Raw genomic sequence first — 17,798 nt, 5'->3', positions numbered from 1 at the left:
TCAATATTTGAAAATTCGTCATTTTGCTAAAGTATAATTTTCGAGAGGTAAAACAACTCTCGTGCAGATACATAATAAAGATGGGCCAAAAATTCTATTCAACTTATTAAGAGGGAAGATACAGTGAGTCAGATATTGAGATCAGCTCAAAGAGTATTGCAGGACCGAGGTATTTAGAGGCGATTTAACATAGGAATGTTAGGGTAAGACTGCTGGGTTATACACAAAACTGGCTAACAGCCTATAGGACAATAAAGCATATCCTTCAGGGTTGTCAGTTGTTGAGAGTGGTGATCTAGCTGGACACTCAAGACCCACATGCTATTGTGGCAACAGGCACTGGCCACCAGCTTCATTCACCACAGGGGGAACCTGCAGGGACCGGGTGTGCAGGGGCGCCGCCGGACGGAGGAGGGAAGGCGGGTCGGCCCCGCGCGGCGTCCAGGTTGCGCACTGCGCTAAGGAGGTGGGCCGGGCTCCGGTGCGCTGGGGTCCCAGGGGTGTGCGGCAAGGCCCTCGGTGCCCTGCACCCGGCTCTCAGGGAAGTCCCCACGGGCGGGGGCACACCAGCGGACCAACACCCGCCGTACTTCTTACTAGAAAGCGCTGAGGCTCATGCGCGCTCAGCACAGTCCGGCCAGCGGCGCATGCGCGCACGCACCCCGCCCCGCGCGGTACTACTCGGCCGCCGCTCTTTCCCTCGCCGCGCGGTGACGTCACCGGTGGCCGACGCGCGGGGAGCCGGGCCTCCGAACGCCACCGCGTCCCACTCGCGCCCTCGCCGCAGGTAACGTCACCGGTCCCCGACGCGCGGAGGGCGGGGCCTCGGGTGTCTCCGCCTCCCGCACCGCACCATCGCTGACGGTGTTGTCATCGGGCCCCGACACGTAGTGACGCCATCAGGCCTCGACGCACAGTGAAGGGGCAGGGCGCGCGGGCGGAGCCTCAGCGGGGCCGGAGCTGAGAGGAGAGGGCGGGGAAAGGCGGCGAACAGAGGGGGATCCGGGAGGGGCGGGAAGGTGGCGGCCAGAACATGGCGGAACAGATCCCTCTGTGCCCGGTGCGCAGCGCGGCGGCCGCGGCCAACTGCAAACGCGCGGCCTACTTCAGCGCGGCGGGGCCCGGGCCGGGGGCCGAGCGGTCCAGCAGGTAACGGCGGTGCCGCCCCATCCTTCCGCCCAGGCGCCCCTCCCCGCCCGGCCCGGTGGGGTCCGCCCAGGGCGGCCGGCTCCGGAGCCCCGCGGGTGCGCCTGAGCCGGGGAGGGCGTCCACGCTCCGGGAGGGGCCCGGGCGCTGCCACGACCCTGGTGCGCCCCGGCGCCGGGCTGAGCGCAGAGGAGGAAGAGCCTCGGGTTCGGGGGGCTGCTCCCTCAAGTAGCACGGGCACCGCAGGTCCCACGGCACGGATCACGCAGTTGTTAGTTTCCGAGACCCGTACTGTGTCACCGGAGAGATCGCGAAGATGGCAGATACAACTTCCAGTTAGTTTTAGAAATACAAACCTTGTCGGGAATCCCTTTCACAAGTGTAAACAGCAAGTGAAGACATTCCAGTTTGTTTACTAAGTGCACGTTTTACTTGAACGTGTACATACAAAGTACTTTGTGTTGACAAGAATTTTTGCTCTTAAGAATGGGAAACGGAGATTCAGAAAGGTTAAATTGTTAACAGTAAGTGGTAGAATTAAACAGTGCAGACCTGTGATTTAAAATGGAAGTGTCATACCCTAGTTGGTTTTAGTTCGTAACTTATTTCTTACCCAAAGGGAAGAATACTACACTTATAAATGATAGAGTGGTTAGAAAAAGAAACTCATAGGAAGGGGAGATAATGCCTTTCAGAGTTGTTAAAATTTTATTCCTGAGCAATTGTAGAAGCAATCAGCCTTTAGTACATAGAGGGAAAAAGTACAGGTTTCAATAGCCAGTTGCTTCAGGATTCCAATTTTAGAATAGTTTTTGGTTTGGGCTATTTGAGAGGCTGTAACATGTAGTCAAGAGTACATATTATGCTGTTACAGAGCTGAATTGAATCTTGGTTCATTTCCGTATTAGCTAGCTGTTTGATCTTAGCTAACCATAAGCCCTAATTTCCTCTGCTTTACAGAGGGGGGTGGGGGGAAGTATTTTTCCTCATAGAATTGTTGAGGGTTACAGGAGAAGTTAGTAAGGTGCCCATTTTTAGTGTTTGGCCCTGAAGTGGAGAAGTATCGTTTTCTTTCTTCCCTGATATTACCTGGAAGAGTAATTGCTTAGGTAATCTTCTAAGTGGTTGATTTTAGGAGATATTATTTGAAAACGTGCCACCTATTTCACAATAGTTTTCCATCAAAGTTCGCATCTGTGAGTTTTTGCCTTATATATTTTAAGGCTCAGTCATTTGGTAAATATACATTTAGGATCTCTGTGTCTTCAGGGTGGAAACTTCTTTTATTGTCAGGTAATATTTCTCTTTTTGTCTCTGGTAATTTTTTTTTACTCTGGAGTCTACTTTAGTAGACTGGTGTAGCCACATCTGCTTTTTGTGGATAAATGTTTGCATGGCGTTAGCATTCAACCTATCTAAGTTGTTGAAGTGAGTTTCTGTTGGATCATGTTTCTCCATTATTCAATCCGTCAATCTCTGTCTTTTGATTGGTATATTTAGGCCATTACATTTCAGGTAATTATTGATACATTAGAGTTTTTTATTAACATTTTTTTTTTTTGATGTGGATCATTTTTAAAGTCTTTACTGAATTTGTTACAATATTGCTTCTGTTTTATGTTTTGGTTTTTCGGCCCTGAGGCATGTAGGATCTTGGCTCCTGACCAGAGATCGAGCCGGTACCCCTGCATTGGAAGGCAAAGTCTTAACCACTGGACCACCAAGGAAGCAAGGAAGTCCCCGATACATTAGAGTTTAAGTGTGCCACTTTATTAATCTGCTTTGTGTTTCTTCGGATTCTCATTCTTCTGTTTCTCTTCTTACTTTCCTTTTACTTGAACGCTCTTTTGATATCGCTACAGTGTTTTTTGGTGTAGGTCTTTGTATAGTTTTTGTAGTGTTTGCTCTGGGTATTACAGTATATGTATGTGACTTACCACCATAGTTTATTGGTGTCAGTATTTTACTGTGTGGAGTGATTTGTGGAAACCTCATTTTGGTTCCTTTACCTCCCTTCTCCCCCCTGCAATTTAAATATCATGTCCTGAGTATCAGATGGTGTTATACTTTTTGTTTAAATCATCAAATATGGTTTATAAAACTTGTGATGATAAGGATAGGTCATTGTATTTACCCATATTTTTGCTCTTTTTGTTCTTCCTTCCTGATGTTTCAGGATTCTCTCTTTTTTTATTTCCTTTCTATTTCAAGACCTTCCTATAGCCCATCTTGAGATTTCATCTTAGAAGGTCTTTATTTCTCCTTTATTCCTGAAAGGTAGTTTTATTGGATATAGAATTCCTGGTTGACACTTCTTTTCTTAGTACTTGGAAACTATTGTTCCACTTCCTTCCAACCTTCATAGTTTCTGATTAGAAGTCCACTGTCATTCAAATTGGTGTTCCCCATAGGTAACGCATCATTTATGTCTGGCTGCTTTCATGTTTTGATGTATGTTGGTATGATTTCTTTGGGTTTAACTAGTTTGGTAGTCACTGAGCTTCTTGAGTCTGTTGTATTTTGTTTCCCCAAACTTAGGGAGTTTTTAGCCATTATTTCTTCAAGTTCTCTTTCATTTCCACCCCTTTCTCCTCTTCTTTCTGGACTCCAGTGATACAAATGCTGGATCTGTTGTTAGTTTTACGTAATTCCTTTAGGCTCTTTTTTTCCCCAGTTTCTTTTCTCTGTGTTGTTCAGGCTGCGTAAATTCTATTTACTTGTTCTCAAGTTCCCTAATTCTGTCCTCTGTCATTTTCACTCTACTATAGATCCCATCCAGTGAGGTTTTGTTTCTACTATTGTATTTTTAAGTTTTATAATTTCTCTTTGTTTCAAGAGAATTTGAAATTGATTGTTGAAGCATACTTATGTTCGGTGCTTGAAATGCTTGTTACATAATTCCAGTATCTGAGTTAATCTTAGTTTTGGTGTCACTTGATTGTCTTTTCTAATTCACACTGTCAGTGTTTTGGTTCTTTGTATGATGGATGGTTTTTGATTGTTTCCTGGATATTTCATCTATTATATTAGGAGAATGTGGGCCGTATTTACATCTTTTATTTTAGCATATGATCACCCTGTTTAGATTTAGCACATAGGTCCTGGCCTACCTTTGTCGGCTATGGTTCCAATGACAGTTTAATTCTCAGGCTTGTGATTTTTGGTGTGCTTGGTTTATGTGGTGCTACTGGAGCTCTTACTTGTCTCTGCTTGTGCTGCTGAGGAAAAGAAGGGATTTCCCTAGGCCCAGTGTCTTTTGGTGAGAGGTGGTGGTGTCATCCCATGTGGATGGCGAGGCTGTGTTGGCTGGGCAGTGGCTGTGGACGTACCCTCTCCATACGTGCCCACTGACTTCCCTGGTGTGTCTTGGTAGGAGAGGAGACTCAGCACCACTGTGGCCAGGAGGCTTTCTGTGCCCCAATCCTTTTTGCTGGTGCCCCTGGCTGCTCTGGGATCTTGGGGAAGAGGAGAGGCCATGGATAGAAGCCATTTCCTGAGCTGGCTGCTTCAGTCGTGGGGTTGCACTTGTTGGTGCTGCTGGCCGCCCCCCACCCCGCTGAGAGAGGGGTGCCTCAGGCTCATGGGGACACGGAGGCTTCCTGAGGCCTCTAACCTCTTGTTGTGGCAGGGGCCCTAACTGGTGCCACCTGGATGCCCTCGTGTCCCTGGGTGGGATAGGGGAGTCTCAGGCCCGTGGGAAAGGATGCCAATTCCCATGGCTACTTGTCAATCTTATCTTGCTGGTGGTGGTGGACTCTTGTTCTGCCAGGGGAGTAATGGCCTTCCTGGGCTGCCTTTTCTTGCTAGGTTGGGAGTTAGGCAATGCTGGGCCTGTGTCCTTCCTTTTGTCCGGTGGGGGCATGTAAGACGTCCTGCCACTGTGTTCCTCCAGTTCTGCATCCCAGATCAGCCCAGCTCTCTTCCTCTCACTGCTGCCTTCTTCCTACCTTCCAGAGCTCTCCTGTGGTTGGCTCTTGCTTTATTTCCAAGGTTTATAGTTGTACTTAGGTGAGAGGAGCAGGGAGAAATGGATTGTGGCTGGAAGTTGTGCTTCTACATTATTTTGTGAAGTTTGGCTTTGGTTGTATTTTATCGTGGTAACATTTACGTATAGTTTAAAAAGTTAATTGGTGGTAAAAGGCTTATGATAAGATACTGTGGCTCTCTACCCCTCTTCTTCATTCTCCCTTATCCCAGCCTCTCATCCCACAGGCAGTTACTTTGGACTCTTCTAGCTGTTTCTTCTGGCATTTACACATCTCCATTATTTCAGTGGCGTTATTCCTGACTTTGTCAGCATCTGAAATGACTACTTCTAAAGGCTTCCTTGATCTCAGCCCCAGCCAGGATAAAATGGGATGCTCCTGCCAGGCTCCTGTAGGACTCTGTTTCCTCTCATACCACAGATTGCACTTGACTATAACTGCTTCTCTTCTCATCAGACTTTAAATTCCATGAATAGAGCGGCAGTGATGGTCAGATTTTACCCCTGTTACCTGGCCCCACGAGATGAGTAGGAAAATGTTCCCTTCTCTTTTACTTTCTGGCCCCGTGAGATGCATAGGGAAATGTTCCCTTCTCTTTTACTTTCTGGAAGACATTGTGTAAAGTTGGTGTTACTTCTTTAAATGTTTGCTATTTTCCAGTGAAACCATCTGGACGTGGAGATTTCTTTTTAGGGTGTTTTAATTTAAAATTCAGTTTCTTTAATAGTTATTGAGCTATTCAAATGATCTATTTCATATTTGGTGAGTTTTGATAGTTTGTGCCCCATGACCAATTGGTTTGTTTCAGGTAAGTTGCCGTATTTATGTGTGTAGAGTTGTTTGTAGTAGTCCTGTATTTCCCTTTTGATGTTGTTTCATTCAGGTGTTGGTGGTTTGCGCCTTCACTTCTATTTGTTGGTCATTCTTGCTAGAGATTTGATCTTTTCAAAGATCCATCTTTATTTTACTTATTTTTTCTATCGTTTTCTTTTTTTCAACTTCATTAATTTCTGTTCTTTATTTTTTCCTTCCTTTGCTTACATTAGGTTTATTTTTCTCTTCTTTTCATTTCTTAAGGTGAGAGGTTGGATTATTGATTAGAGACTTCTTTTTTAGTGTAAATGTTTAGTGCTGTAAATTTCCCTCTTGGTACTGACTTATCTGTGTCCAACAAATTCTGGTATTTTGATTTTCTCTGAAACATCCCCTCTGACCCATGGATTATTTAGAAGTGTGTTTGGAAAATTTACTGTTATCTTCCTGTTACTAATATCTAGTGTGATTCCTTTGTGATCAAAGAACACACTTTGTGTGATTTCAATTATTCTAAATTTGGTGCAGTTTGTGACTGAGGATATGGTCTGCATCAGTAAGAATTCCTGGGGCTCTTGAAAAGAAAGTGTATGGTGCTGTTGTTGGGTGAAATGTTCTGAAATGTGATTAGATCTCGTTAGTTAATGGTGTTGAGTTCTTCTCTCCTTGCTGGTTTACTGTCTAGTTGTTGTATGGGTTGTTGAGGGTGGATAGTTGAAGTCTCTTGAGTGTAATCATGGACTTGTCTATTTCTCCTTTTAGTTTTATCAATTTTTGCTTCACATATTTTGCAGGTCTGTTGTTCGGTGCATTCGTGTTTGGGATTGCTTTGTGTTCTTGATGGACTGACACTTTTATCCTTACGTAATTTCCCTGTCTGTCTCTAGTAATTTTATTGCTCTGAAGTTTACTTTAACTGACATTAATATAGCCACTTCTGCTTTCTTTTGATTTATGTTGGCCTGGCGTATAATTTTCCATCCTTTTAAATTCAACCTACTTATATTTAAAGTGAGTTTCTTTTAGTCTGTATATTGTTGGTTTATATTTTTTATCCACTCTGCTGATCTGTGTCTTAGAGTTGATGTATTTAGAACATTTACATTCATTGTAGTGATGGTTAGTTAGTGCTTACATCTGCCATTTTACTTTTTGTTTTCTGTGTTTTTTGTTTCTCTGTTTTCTTTTTCCTGCTTTCTTGCGAGTTACTCTGAACACTTTTTAGAATTCCATTTTGATTTACTTATGGTGTTTTATGTTGGATCTTCTTTTTGTATAAATACTATTTAGCAGTTCTAGATATTATATTATACATACATAACTCATCACAGTATACTTGTGTTGATATTTTATCAATTTGAGTAAAGTGTATAATCCTTACCTTACATCCTTTTATTTTCCCCTATTGGTAATGTAATTATGGGCATACCTTGTTTTATTGTGCTTTGCATTATTGTGTTTTTTACAAATTGAAGGTTTGTGGCAACCCTGCATTGTTAGATGATGGTTAGCATTTTTAAGTAATAAAGTATTTTTCAATTAAGGCACGTATGTTTTTTTTTTACACATAATGCTGTTGCACACTTAATAGACTACAGTACATTGTAAACATAACTTTTATAGGCACCAGAAGACCAAAAATTCATGTGACTCACTTTATTGCCATATTTGCTTTATTGCAGTGGTCTGGAACCGAACCCACAATAACTCTGAGGTATGCTTGTGTCTTGTAAAATTATATGTAAATTTTACATATGTAAAAGTACTTAAATATTTCCCTTACATACAATTAGAATTGCACATCAGACAGTGTTATAATTTTTGCTTCATCTCTCAAACATAATTTAGAAAATTCAAGAGGAGATGGATGGTCTATTATACTGACCCATATTTTTGCTATTTCTGTTGTTCTTTTATTTCCTGATGTACCAAAATTCTTTATTTTATTGTTTCCGTTCTGTTTTAAGAATTCCTTAGCTATACTTTGAGGGTAGGTCTGCTGGAAACAAATCTTTTAGTTTTACTTCATCTGAGGATGTCTTATTTCCCCTTCATTCCTAAAGGGTATTTTCACCAGATATACAGTTTGGGGTCGAGCACTTGAAAAATGTTATGTCACTTCTTTTTGGCCTGCATGATTCTTGATGAGAAATCTGATGTCATTGGAATGATTTTTCCTTTGTAGGTAAGATATCATCATTTCTCACTACTTTCAAACGTTGTCTTTAGTTTTCAGTAGTTTGATTATTATGGGCCTTAGCATAGATTTCTTTGAGTTTATACTGTTTCACTTAGTTTCTTGAATCTTTTGTCAAATAGACGTTTTTCAGCCTTTATTTGTTTGAATACTTATGTTTGGGACCTTCTTTTTTCTCTTCTTCTGATACTCTAGTGACACCTTGTGAGATCTTTTCTTTTAGTCCCATATGGTCATGAGTTCTGTTCATTTGTTTTAAGTCTGTTTTCTGTTCAGATTGGGTGATTTCTGTTGTTCTGTCTTCAAGTTCATTGATTTTTCCTCTGTTTCCTTCATTCTGCTGCTGAGCCTGTCCATTCAGTTTTTAAGTCTCTGCTATTTTTTTTTTTTCTCGTTTCAAAATTTCCAGTTGATACTAATTTATATTAGCTGTTTCTTTGCTGAGTCTTTCTATTCTTTTGCATATGCTTCATGTTTGTATTGCCCGTTGAAACATTTTTATGATGAATGTTTTAAAACCCTTGTCAGATAATTGCAACATCTGCATCATTTTGATGTTAACATCTCTTGATTCTCTTTTCTCATTCAAGTTGAGGTTTTTTGGGTTTTGGTGTAATGAGTGATTTTTGCTCGTATCCTGGACATTTTGGTGTTATGCTATGGGGCTGTGGACCTTATTTAAGTCTTCTGTTTTATTAGTCTCTTTTAAAAAGAGACTCATGCTGAGAACAGATGCCTACTGTCTGATTATCTCTAAAATATTAGTACATTTCTTGGTAGAGGCAACACAATTTTTTTTTTAGTGTTAGTTTTCTCATTGAGTGTCTACACACAATTTTCTCTGAATCTTAAAAGTTTTACAATTACCATGATGATAAAAAAATATTTTACTATTTGTAAAGATGAAACTTTTCCTTTGCTGTGATGGTTTGCAATTGAAAGCTTTTTTTTTTTTTAATTAATTAATTTATTTATTTTTGGCTGTGCTGGGTCTTCGTTTCTGTGCGAGGGCTTTCTCTAGTTGCGGCGAGCGGGGGCCACTCTTCATCGCGGTGCGCGGGCCTCTCACTATCGCGGCCTCTCTTGTTGCGGAGCACAGGCTCCAGATGCGCAGGCTCAGTAGCTGTGGTTCACGGGCCCAGTTGCTCCGCGGTATGTGGGATCTTCCCAGACCAGGGCTCGAACCCATGTCCCCTGCATTGGCAGGCAGATTCTCAACCACTGCGCCACCAGGGAAGCCCTGAAAGCTTTTTTAAAGTACAGAATGATTAGTAAGATAGCATTTATCCAAGTACCCAGGCCCAGGATTCCTTGGAATCAGAGACATAGTCTTAAAATTTATAGAATTAATTTCCTTTACAAGGGCTCTAGTTCGCGTATGTTTACGACATTCTTCACACTTGCCAGCATGGAAATGTCTCACTTAATTTTCTAAACCGACAGTGTCAGCATGAAGATAGCGTTGGCGATTGGGACAGCACATTCTGGGCAACTGGAGTGTGTGTCCTGAGCTAACTGGCCTGCTCATCTGTAAATTTCTAGATTGACATTTACATATATTAGATATCGTACCATTAACTCTGATTCAGAAGTTTGTCTCCATTTATGTATAGTGTTGGTGTAATTTCTTATTCGAGAAGTTGGTATTCTCATCTCTTACAGAACATTGTGTAAGAGGAGTCAGTAACTCCAAGGTTACTGCATACACAGTGTGTGGCCGGGGCACCTCAGCTTGAGGGACTGCCTGACCGTTGTCCCTGTTGCTTGTTTTTGCTGCTGATGTCAAGGCACGCTGCTCTGGCGCTGCTCCTTTAAATTTTTTTTTTTTTTTAACCGATTCCCTTGCTCCCCTCCTCCGCTGCTGTAGGAAGGAAGGGGTCCCAGCTTTCCGGACGTTCCTACGGTTTTGCTGCTCATTGATGACTCATCAGTGACACAGTTGAACTTGGAAGCTGTATTTGATGAAGAAAATGTACACATTTCTCTATAGCATTTTGTTGCTTTGTTTTTCTGCGTTATTAACACGTAGGCAAAGAGGGGGTGTTTATTTTTCTTAAAGAAGGTTTAAGCATTAGGCATATTTTAAATGTTTTTCTCCCTTTAATATCAGTTGACTCTCAGAAATGTTTCTCATCAAAGTGGAAACAATAAGGCTGTTGGATACTTAAGGTAAAAATGTGAGTTTAAGGTAGTTATTGTATTGACCTACTTTTACTTAGATACATGTAAATTATTCATCTTCCAGTACTTGAATGTTTTGTTGAAAGTTCCTAATCTTTTTAAACCTTTGGCAGCAGCTAAGAGAGCTGTCTTCAGTTCTTACCGTGGTGGTACTCTTGGGTTCAGTATCATCCATTCTGTCGTCTTTGTTCACATTGTTTTTACTCATTTTAAAAATATGTTTCCAGAATTATACTTAATTGCTGGAAACGTTGATCTTTCTTGAGTGACAAACCAATTAAGTGTGTATGACACCAGGCAACAAAGACACTTAAGATTCTCTGCTTATCCTGTCTCTGAAAAATCCATTATTCATCATCTTATTGTTTTTAAATACTGAGGTAAAATTTTCAATACAATAGGCAAATTGCTTTGGAAGTGGAATAAATTGCTTGCCAGCTCAAAGGCTCCATTCCTGAAGTTGAGGTTACTAAACATGATGTTACTTATATTCATTATCTTTCAGACTCATTGTACTGCTTTCCTAGCATGAAACTTGATAAGATCGTGACTTTTGCTGAAAAACAACACAATGGCTAAAAGAACTTAATGAAAAAGACTAAAAATCTCATTTTGTATACTATATTATAATATATTTAAGTGGTGTTTTGAATTTTAATTACATTTTGTATAAATATTCATTTTCTAGTTGACTGTTTTAAAAGAAGTAATCTTACACAGAAGTAAGAAAAAAGGAATTTTTGAGAGGAAAAGTATTAGTTCTGTTTTAGATTATGTAATTTTTTGCCTAAACCATCTCAAATGATAGGTCGCTTGCTGTAGGGATGTTCGGTGATGGTATCAGTAGTAATTGGAGTTGTTTGTAGAAGATTATATGGAGAGATTAAAACGAGTATCCCTTTGATTAGTGGAGTAAGGTGTTCAAAAGAGAGATGATAATAGTGACTGCTACTTCTCCTGACATATGCTTTTAGCCAGAGATCTTCTGCCTTCTTGTTTTTAGTGATGATATGGTATTCCATCATGTATTAAAAGCAACTCTAATTGTTGATATTAAGGTTTTTCCAGGCTTTTGGGGTGATCAGCACAGCACGGTGATCATTATCTTTGTAGATATATCTTGTATATGTTTTTAATTTTATGAGATAGTAGAACCTGTGCGTTAAAGTTTAATTGCATTACCAAAAAAAAAAACAAAAAAACAGGCTTTCGATGCATCTTCACAAATTAGTCTCCAAAAAGTTGTTCACATTCTTACCAGCAATTAAGAGTCCCTGGTTATCCAAGACTGTTGGCCATGCCAGATGTTAATAATTATTTTTTCAGTTGTTTTAATTTGCATGTTTTAAACGTCCTTTTTGAAAACAAAAATTCTTCCCAGGCTTAAAGCCTTCCACTGCCTTCCCCTTCCACTTTGAATTCGTGTTACACTCTTCCTTTCGGCTTCCCAGTCTGTGGGGCTTGCCCCGCTGCATCTGCAGCTGCATTTGCCGCAGCTCCCCCCGGCTCGCTCCCTCTAGCCACACTGGCTGTCTCCCCTCCTGCAGCCCTCCAGGCTCTGCAGCCCCTCTAGGTCTTCTAGACCTTGGTGTGCTTGGCTGCTTTTCATCCAGGTGTCGCTTCTCGAGACTCAGGCTCCTGGACAATCTGAGGAAGACCCCCTCCTGTCCCTTCTGGTCTCATCACCCCCTTTATTGTCTTCCTAGCACTTTCCCCTTTGAAAATAGTTTACGTCTTGTTTTTGTCCTGTTAGTACCTAAGCTGTGTGTGAGCAGGGGCTTTGTGTGCCTCTTTGCTTCTGTACCCGCAGGGACAGCGCTAGTACGTAGTAGACGCTCAAGTGTTTGTTGTAAGGTCCTCATGTGGTGGAGTGTAATTTTCTAAGTATAGCTGTATTTCTTCTTTTGTGAATTGTCTTTGTTCATGTGTCATTCAAAGTGTTTGCTTTTTTATTGATTTTTATTGATTTGTGAGAACTGCTTATAAAGAATCGTTTTTTCTGTCATGTGCTGTATATTTTTCCCCATTTTCTCATTTGCTTTAAAGTTTTCTTCTTTGATGATGCAGAATACAGACCTCCAGAGTGCCTGGCCGTAGTAAGGACTCAGTAAACTTTAGCCATCCATTTTCCCAGGCTCCTTCGTCTAAGACGCCTGCAGGAGTTCTTTTTCATTCTGGTTTGTTGTCTAATTGACAAGCCTGTTCCCCAAACGATCGATCTCTTGAGCGAACTTGCCCTGTGTGTAAGGATGCAGCACACTGGCTGTGGCAGCCAGCAGGAGGATGAGGAGAAAGGGCCTCGTGGTTAGTGCAGGTAAAACCGTGTTGTAGGAATTAGCTCAGCGCGCTGAGGGTGTGGGTAGTGGTGAGGGAATATCCGTCTTCCAGCGGTTACGTGGCTGCCGGGGAGCAGGGTGTCATCAACAATAATTACAGAAGTTTGTTCTTTTTTAAAAAATTGTGGTAAAGTATACGTAACATAAGAGATACCATCTTAACCGTTTTTCAATGCACAGTAAATGGCATTAAGTACATTACCGTTGCTGTGTAACCGCCACCGCCATCTACCCACAGAACTTCCATCTTCCCAAACTGAAACTCTGTGCCCCTTAGACAGTGACCTCCACCCTCCCCCACTGCCCGCTCACCTCTGTCTACCTTCTGTCTCTGGAGTTGACTGCTCTGGGGACCTCATGTAAGTGGAGTCATTCAGTGTTTGTCTTCTCGTGTCCGGCTTATTTCACTGAGCATTATGTCCTGAAGGTTCTCGTTGTAGCTTGTATCAGTTTTCTTCCTTTTCATGGCTGAATGATATCCCATTGTATGTATGGTCCACGTTTGTCTATGGACATTTGAGTTTTTGTTCTTTCTTGTAGTATGGTTTTCTGTGTTAATTGTCTAAAACTGGGAATTAAATGAATGTATGTGAAGCGCCTAGATTAATGCCTGAGAGTCTGAGCTTTCAGTAGCTGTTCAGTGCTGGTTTCTTCTCCTTTTCGTCAGCATCGTCATCCCTTCCACACTGAATTATTCATCAGCAGGCTAGTGGGAGGGACGGGTTGGTGGCCCCTTCACTCAGTCTTCTGTTTTCAGCACAGCCTCCCTTCCCCAGAGGAGTGGAGGGGTGGTTGCCTAGCTGGGTGGGAGGGGGGCTGCAGGTAAGGATCCAGATGTTTCTCTCAGAGCTTTCAGTCGGTTCTTATTCCAGCGTCCTTTCAACCCCCTCCCAGAGGCACCCGGTGCTGCCGGTCTTCAGCCCTGCTAGGGTCCCGAGGTTCCAATCCCTTGGTTCTCTGGTTTCTTCACTGCTGGCTTCAGACTCCATTTTCGTGGTTCTGCTTAGTTGTTTACCATCCATCCATCTGCTTTCCCCAGCTTCTTACATTTTGTTATCTCCTCTTTTGTTTTCTGTTCTTGTAGATCTACGCTTTTTAAAAAAAGCAATTTTTTGGATATTGAAAGTAGATTATGTATTTAATCTTCCATGAAAGATTAAACATGAAACATTTTAATCTTGAAACATGAAACAAGAAACATGAAACATTTTTTTCATTTTACACATATCTGTCTGATTCATTCTTCTCTGTCAGAAGACTGGTTTTCTGGGTTTCTTACTCTACGTAGTGGCATAGACCTCCAACAGCCCTTATCACAGGAGACAGTAGTTTTAGTTATCTGGGAGACTGCCGCCTTTTTCTCAGCTCCAGCCGCAGAATTTTCCTGGACAGCCGTGGCTTAGCTTGGTTGGCTGCCTGTCCCCGACCAACCACAGGAGGGTTTGAGGTCCCAGGCAGCTACACAGCGGTCCTTCCCGGGTGGTGGGCGGAGTGGGCCAGGTTCCTAAGGGAAGAGGAGCTGGTGGGGCCGAAGAATGGATTCCCTCCCGCTGCTGGCCTCCCAGCTCCTGCCCGTCGTTGGCGGGCCCCGTTTACTGCCGCTGCCTGCGTCATGTTGCAGAGGCCTCAGACGGAAAGTGAGTAAAACCAAACGCAGCGTTCTCCCTCTGCTGTCCGAAGCTTGCCCCTGCTAGTGTTTTCTGTCCTACTGAGCGGTACTGCCGTCCTTCTTCCCGTACAGGCCAGTCGTCCTTAGGCTCTCGTGTCCTCTGAGTTCATAGTCAAGCATCACCTGTCTGTCTGCTCTAGCTCTTAAATGCCCCGAATCTACCCACTTCTCTCCTTTTCTCTCCAGCTCCTTTGTTCAAGCACTGTCTGTCTCTGTCCTGGACTCTTGCAGCGGCCTCCTGATTGGCTCCAGCTCTGCCTCGACCAGTTCTCCAGGGCAGCCAGAGTGCAGAGTGAATCTCATGTTTGCCTCTCACCTGAAATGGTTGTCTTTCCTGTGATTTGCAAGGGCCTCCACTGCCAAGTTCCTTCTGCCTTTCCAGGCTCACGAGAGGCCCTGATCTTACGTCTGCACGGGCCGCCCCTGCTGCCCCTCTTACCTTCCGAAATGCGTCCAGCTAAATTGAATTTTCCGTGCAAGAGGGGAGCAGCCTCGGCCATAGTTCATTGGTAGTGTAGGACCCCGTGTGACACCAAAGGTGATCTTCTTCCCCTTAAATAAGTAAATGTATTTAGCCCCAGTCTGATAAGGCTAAGGTAAATTGCTTCTAGTGTTTTTGGTATTTCTCATAGCTCTCGTATTGGTGGGAGTTTAAATTTGCAGTTTGGCAATATGTATCAGGTATTTTAGAGCTTATGACTTTACATAACAATTCTAGTCCTGGGAACCTCTGAAAGAATTCATCTAAAATATGGGAGAAGTGCTGTGCACAGATATATTCACTGAAATATTTTTTAATGGGGAGTTATAAATGTCTTTCTTCCCTGTAGGGGATAACTGAGTAACCTGGTAAATCCACTCGCTGGACAATTTTTTAGTTACCAAATGTTGAGAAGACGGTACAGAAACTTAGGTGGGAGGTTGGCATTGGCCTTCACGTCCAAGGACTTTTTTCCATCATTGAATTCCATCTGGGCTTGGATTCTTGACAGCTAGGCACTTATTTTAAGAATAAAGTCTCATGAAGATAGAGGCTTTGGGAATCTTGCCTGCTGACCTTTTCACGGAATCCTAGTAGGCGAGTGCTACCTGGCACCGTTGCCACACACTCACATGTGCACCAGCACACACAGGCACCCACCCACCCATGCACGGGCCGCACACACGTGCACACACACACAGGTCCCTGAAGGATGGCTGAAAAGATAGCTAACTGCAGACATAAAGCTTGTCATATACTGTAGGAGATGCATTTTACTGAAGTTCAGAGCAGAATGGAAATTGTGCTAGTGCTGTTAGATGTTCCTGATTATCTGGAGTAGCACTCGTCATTGTCCATCCTTCTGTAGGCCTTCTTTTCCCAAATGTCGGCTTTCGAGAGTGACGAGAGATCTAGAGAAAGAAGATAGTAATGATGGAGAAAACGACAAGTGTCCAGGTGACCACAGGTCTTAGAGGCAGTGGCAGGAGAAAAGATGGAGAAGCTGTAGATGGAAGAAGGAATGGAGAGTGGACATCTATTCCAGTCTTAAAATTTTTTTCCTTTGAATATAGTTTCCCCAGTTGTTCATTATAAGATATTTCAAGCATACAGAAACATCAAAAGAATGGTCTTTTACGTAGATACAACAACTACACATGGAAGGCTGCTTGGAGGGTTCCGCTCACGGCATGGTAACGGCAGCTTTCTTGGACAGCCTTTCCTTTCCTGCTTACCTTGGTTAAGTTTTTTGCAAAGGAAAGTAGCATTACTGTGCAGTGTTATTTGTAATGGTTTGCTTCCCCTGAAGACAGCTTAGTATGAGGGAAAAAGAAAAGTGTGATTAGTAGAATTGGGCCAGCTCTTGCCCTAAGCGAGACCCGTATCGTACACAGAAGACTGCTTGGCCTGCCTCAGTGCTCTGTTCTTTCCTTTATCCAGGTACCAGCTGGAAGATGAGTCTGCCCATTTGGATGAAATGCCACTAATGATGTCTGAAGAAGGCTTTGAGAATGACGAAAGTGATTACCACAAATTACCGCGAGCTAGGATCATGCGAAGAAAGAGAGGCCTAGAGTGGTTTGTCTGTGGAGGATGGAAGTTCCTCTGTACCAGGTTTGTTATCCATTGCTGCCTAACCTCCTTCACACCAAGGTTACACAGCTATTTATAAGCTTAGCTTCTAAACACATTTGTTTCTATATCAAACTAAAGAAGCCGCTCTCTAAATGACATCATGGAGAGTATTAATAACCTTAATCAAAACCAAACAGTGCTAATCCGGAAGGGACAGAAAGCCAAATTCACTTTTTTGTGAGATGTTTTAATGTTTAAAAGATGGAGGAAATTAGTGATTTTGTAATTACTGCATGGTAGAATTAATTCTGGTCACTGTATTGACATTTATAAACTGTGTTCCTTTCTTTTCCATTTGTGATTGTAGAGGCATCCCTTGGTATCTGTGGAGGACTGGTTCTGAGACCCAAATCAGTGGATGCTCAAGTCCCTTTATTTTTTCAGTTATATGTGTATATATATTTTTTCAGATTCTTTTCTATTATAGGTTATTACAAGATGTTGAATATAGTTCCCTGTGCTATGCAGTTGGTCCTTGTTGTTTATCTATTTTGTATATAGTACTGTGTATACGTTAATCCCAGACTCCTAATCTACACGCCCCCCGCCCTCCCTGCTATCCCCATTGGTAACCGTAAGTTTGTTTTCTATGTCTGTGAGTCTGTTTCTGGTTTTTTTTTTTTTTTTTTTTAAGCTGGGAAATCTTTTACTCCTCTGTTTCTGTTTTGTAAATAAGTTCATTTGTATCATTTTTTACTTTCCACATATAAGCAATATCACATGATATTTATCTTTTCTCTGACTGACTCGCTTCACTTAATATGATAACCTCTAGGTACATCCATGTTGCTGCAAATGGCATTATTTTGTTCTTTTTTATGGCTGAGTAATATTGCATTGTATATCTGTACCACATCTTCTTTATCCATCCCTCTGTCGATGGGCATTTAGGTTGCTTCCATGTCTGGGTTATTGTAAATAATGCTGCAGTGAACATTGGGGTGCATGTACCTTTTTGATTTATGGTTTTCTCCAGATATATGCCCAGGAGTGGGATTGCTGGATCACATGGTAACTCTACTTTTAGTTTTTTCAGGAACCTCCATACCGTTCTCCATAGTTGGAGTTGTAAATTGGTTGTACCAATTTACATTCTCACCAACAGTGTAGGAGGGTTCCTTTTTCTCCACACCCACTCCAACATTTATCCTTTGTAGACTTTTTAATGGTGGCCATTCTGACTGGTGTGAGCTGATACTTTATGTAAATCTGTCATGTACTGGATTGGTCTAAGACAGACAGTTCTGTCAGATCCAGAAGCAGGATGTGAAGATGTAGGCTTGAGAGTTGTTGTTACTGTCGTGGTAGTGGAAACCACCCGGAAGGATGACATTCCTAAAATGGCAGCAGTGTG

General features: G+C 42.3%; 1 protein-coding gene across 7 annotated transcripts in view; it reads left to right on the top strand.

Moving 5' to 3' along the window:
* Positions 1-1,016: 1,016 nt before the first annotated feature.
* The window catches only part of ATP9B (ATPase phospholipid transporting 9B (putative)), a 222,553-nt gene continuing 205,771 nt past the window's right edge, over positions 1,017-17,798 (top strand). For 6 of the 7 annotated variants that reach the window (XR_009697425.1, XR_009697424.1, XM_061170374.1 and 3 more), the window contains exons 1-2: positions 1,017-1,149; positions 16,250-16,423. Coding sequence is in view for 5 of the 7 variants with exons in the window: in XM_061170374.1 (XP_061026357.1) it covers positions 1,034-1,149; positions 16,250-16,423 (290 nt within the window). In the remaining 2 variants the exon portion in view is untranslated. Of the gene's footprint in view, positions 1,150-16,249; positions 16,424-17,798 lie in introns of those variants that run through there. The other variant, XM_061170376.1, reaches the window with a different exon arrangement.

The sequence above is a fragment of the Eubalaena glacialis genome, chromosome 15 (assembly GCF_028564815.1).
Source record: "Eubalaena glacialis isolate mEubGla1 chromosome 15, mEubGla1.1.hap2.+ XY, whole genome shotgun sequence".
NCBI lineage: Eukaryota > Metazoa > Chordata > Mammalia > Artiodactyla > Balaenidae > Eubalaena > Eubalaena glacialis.
The sequence above is the reverse complement of the archived record's forward strand: the minus strand, read 5'-3'. Positions and strand labels throughout refer to the sequence as shown.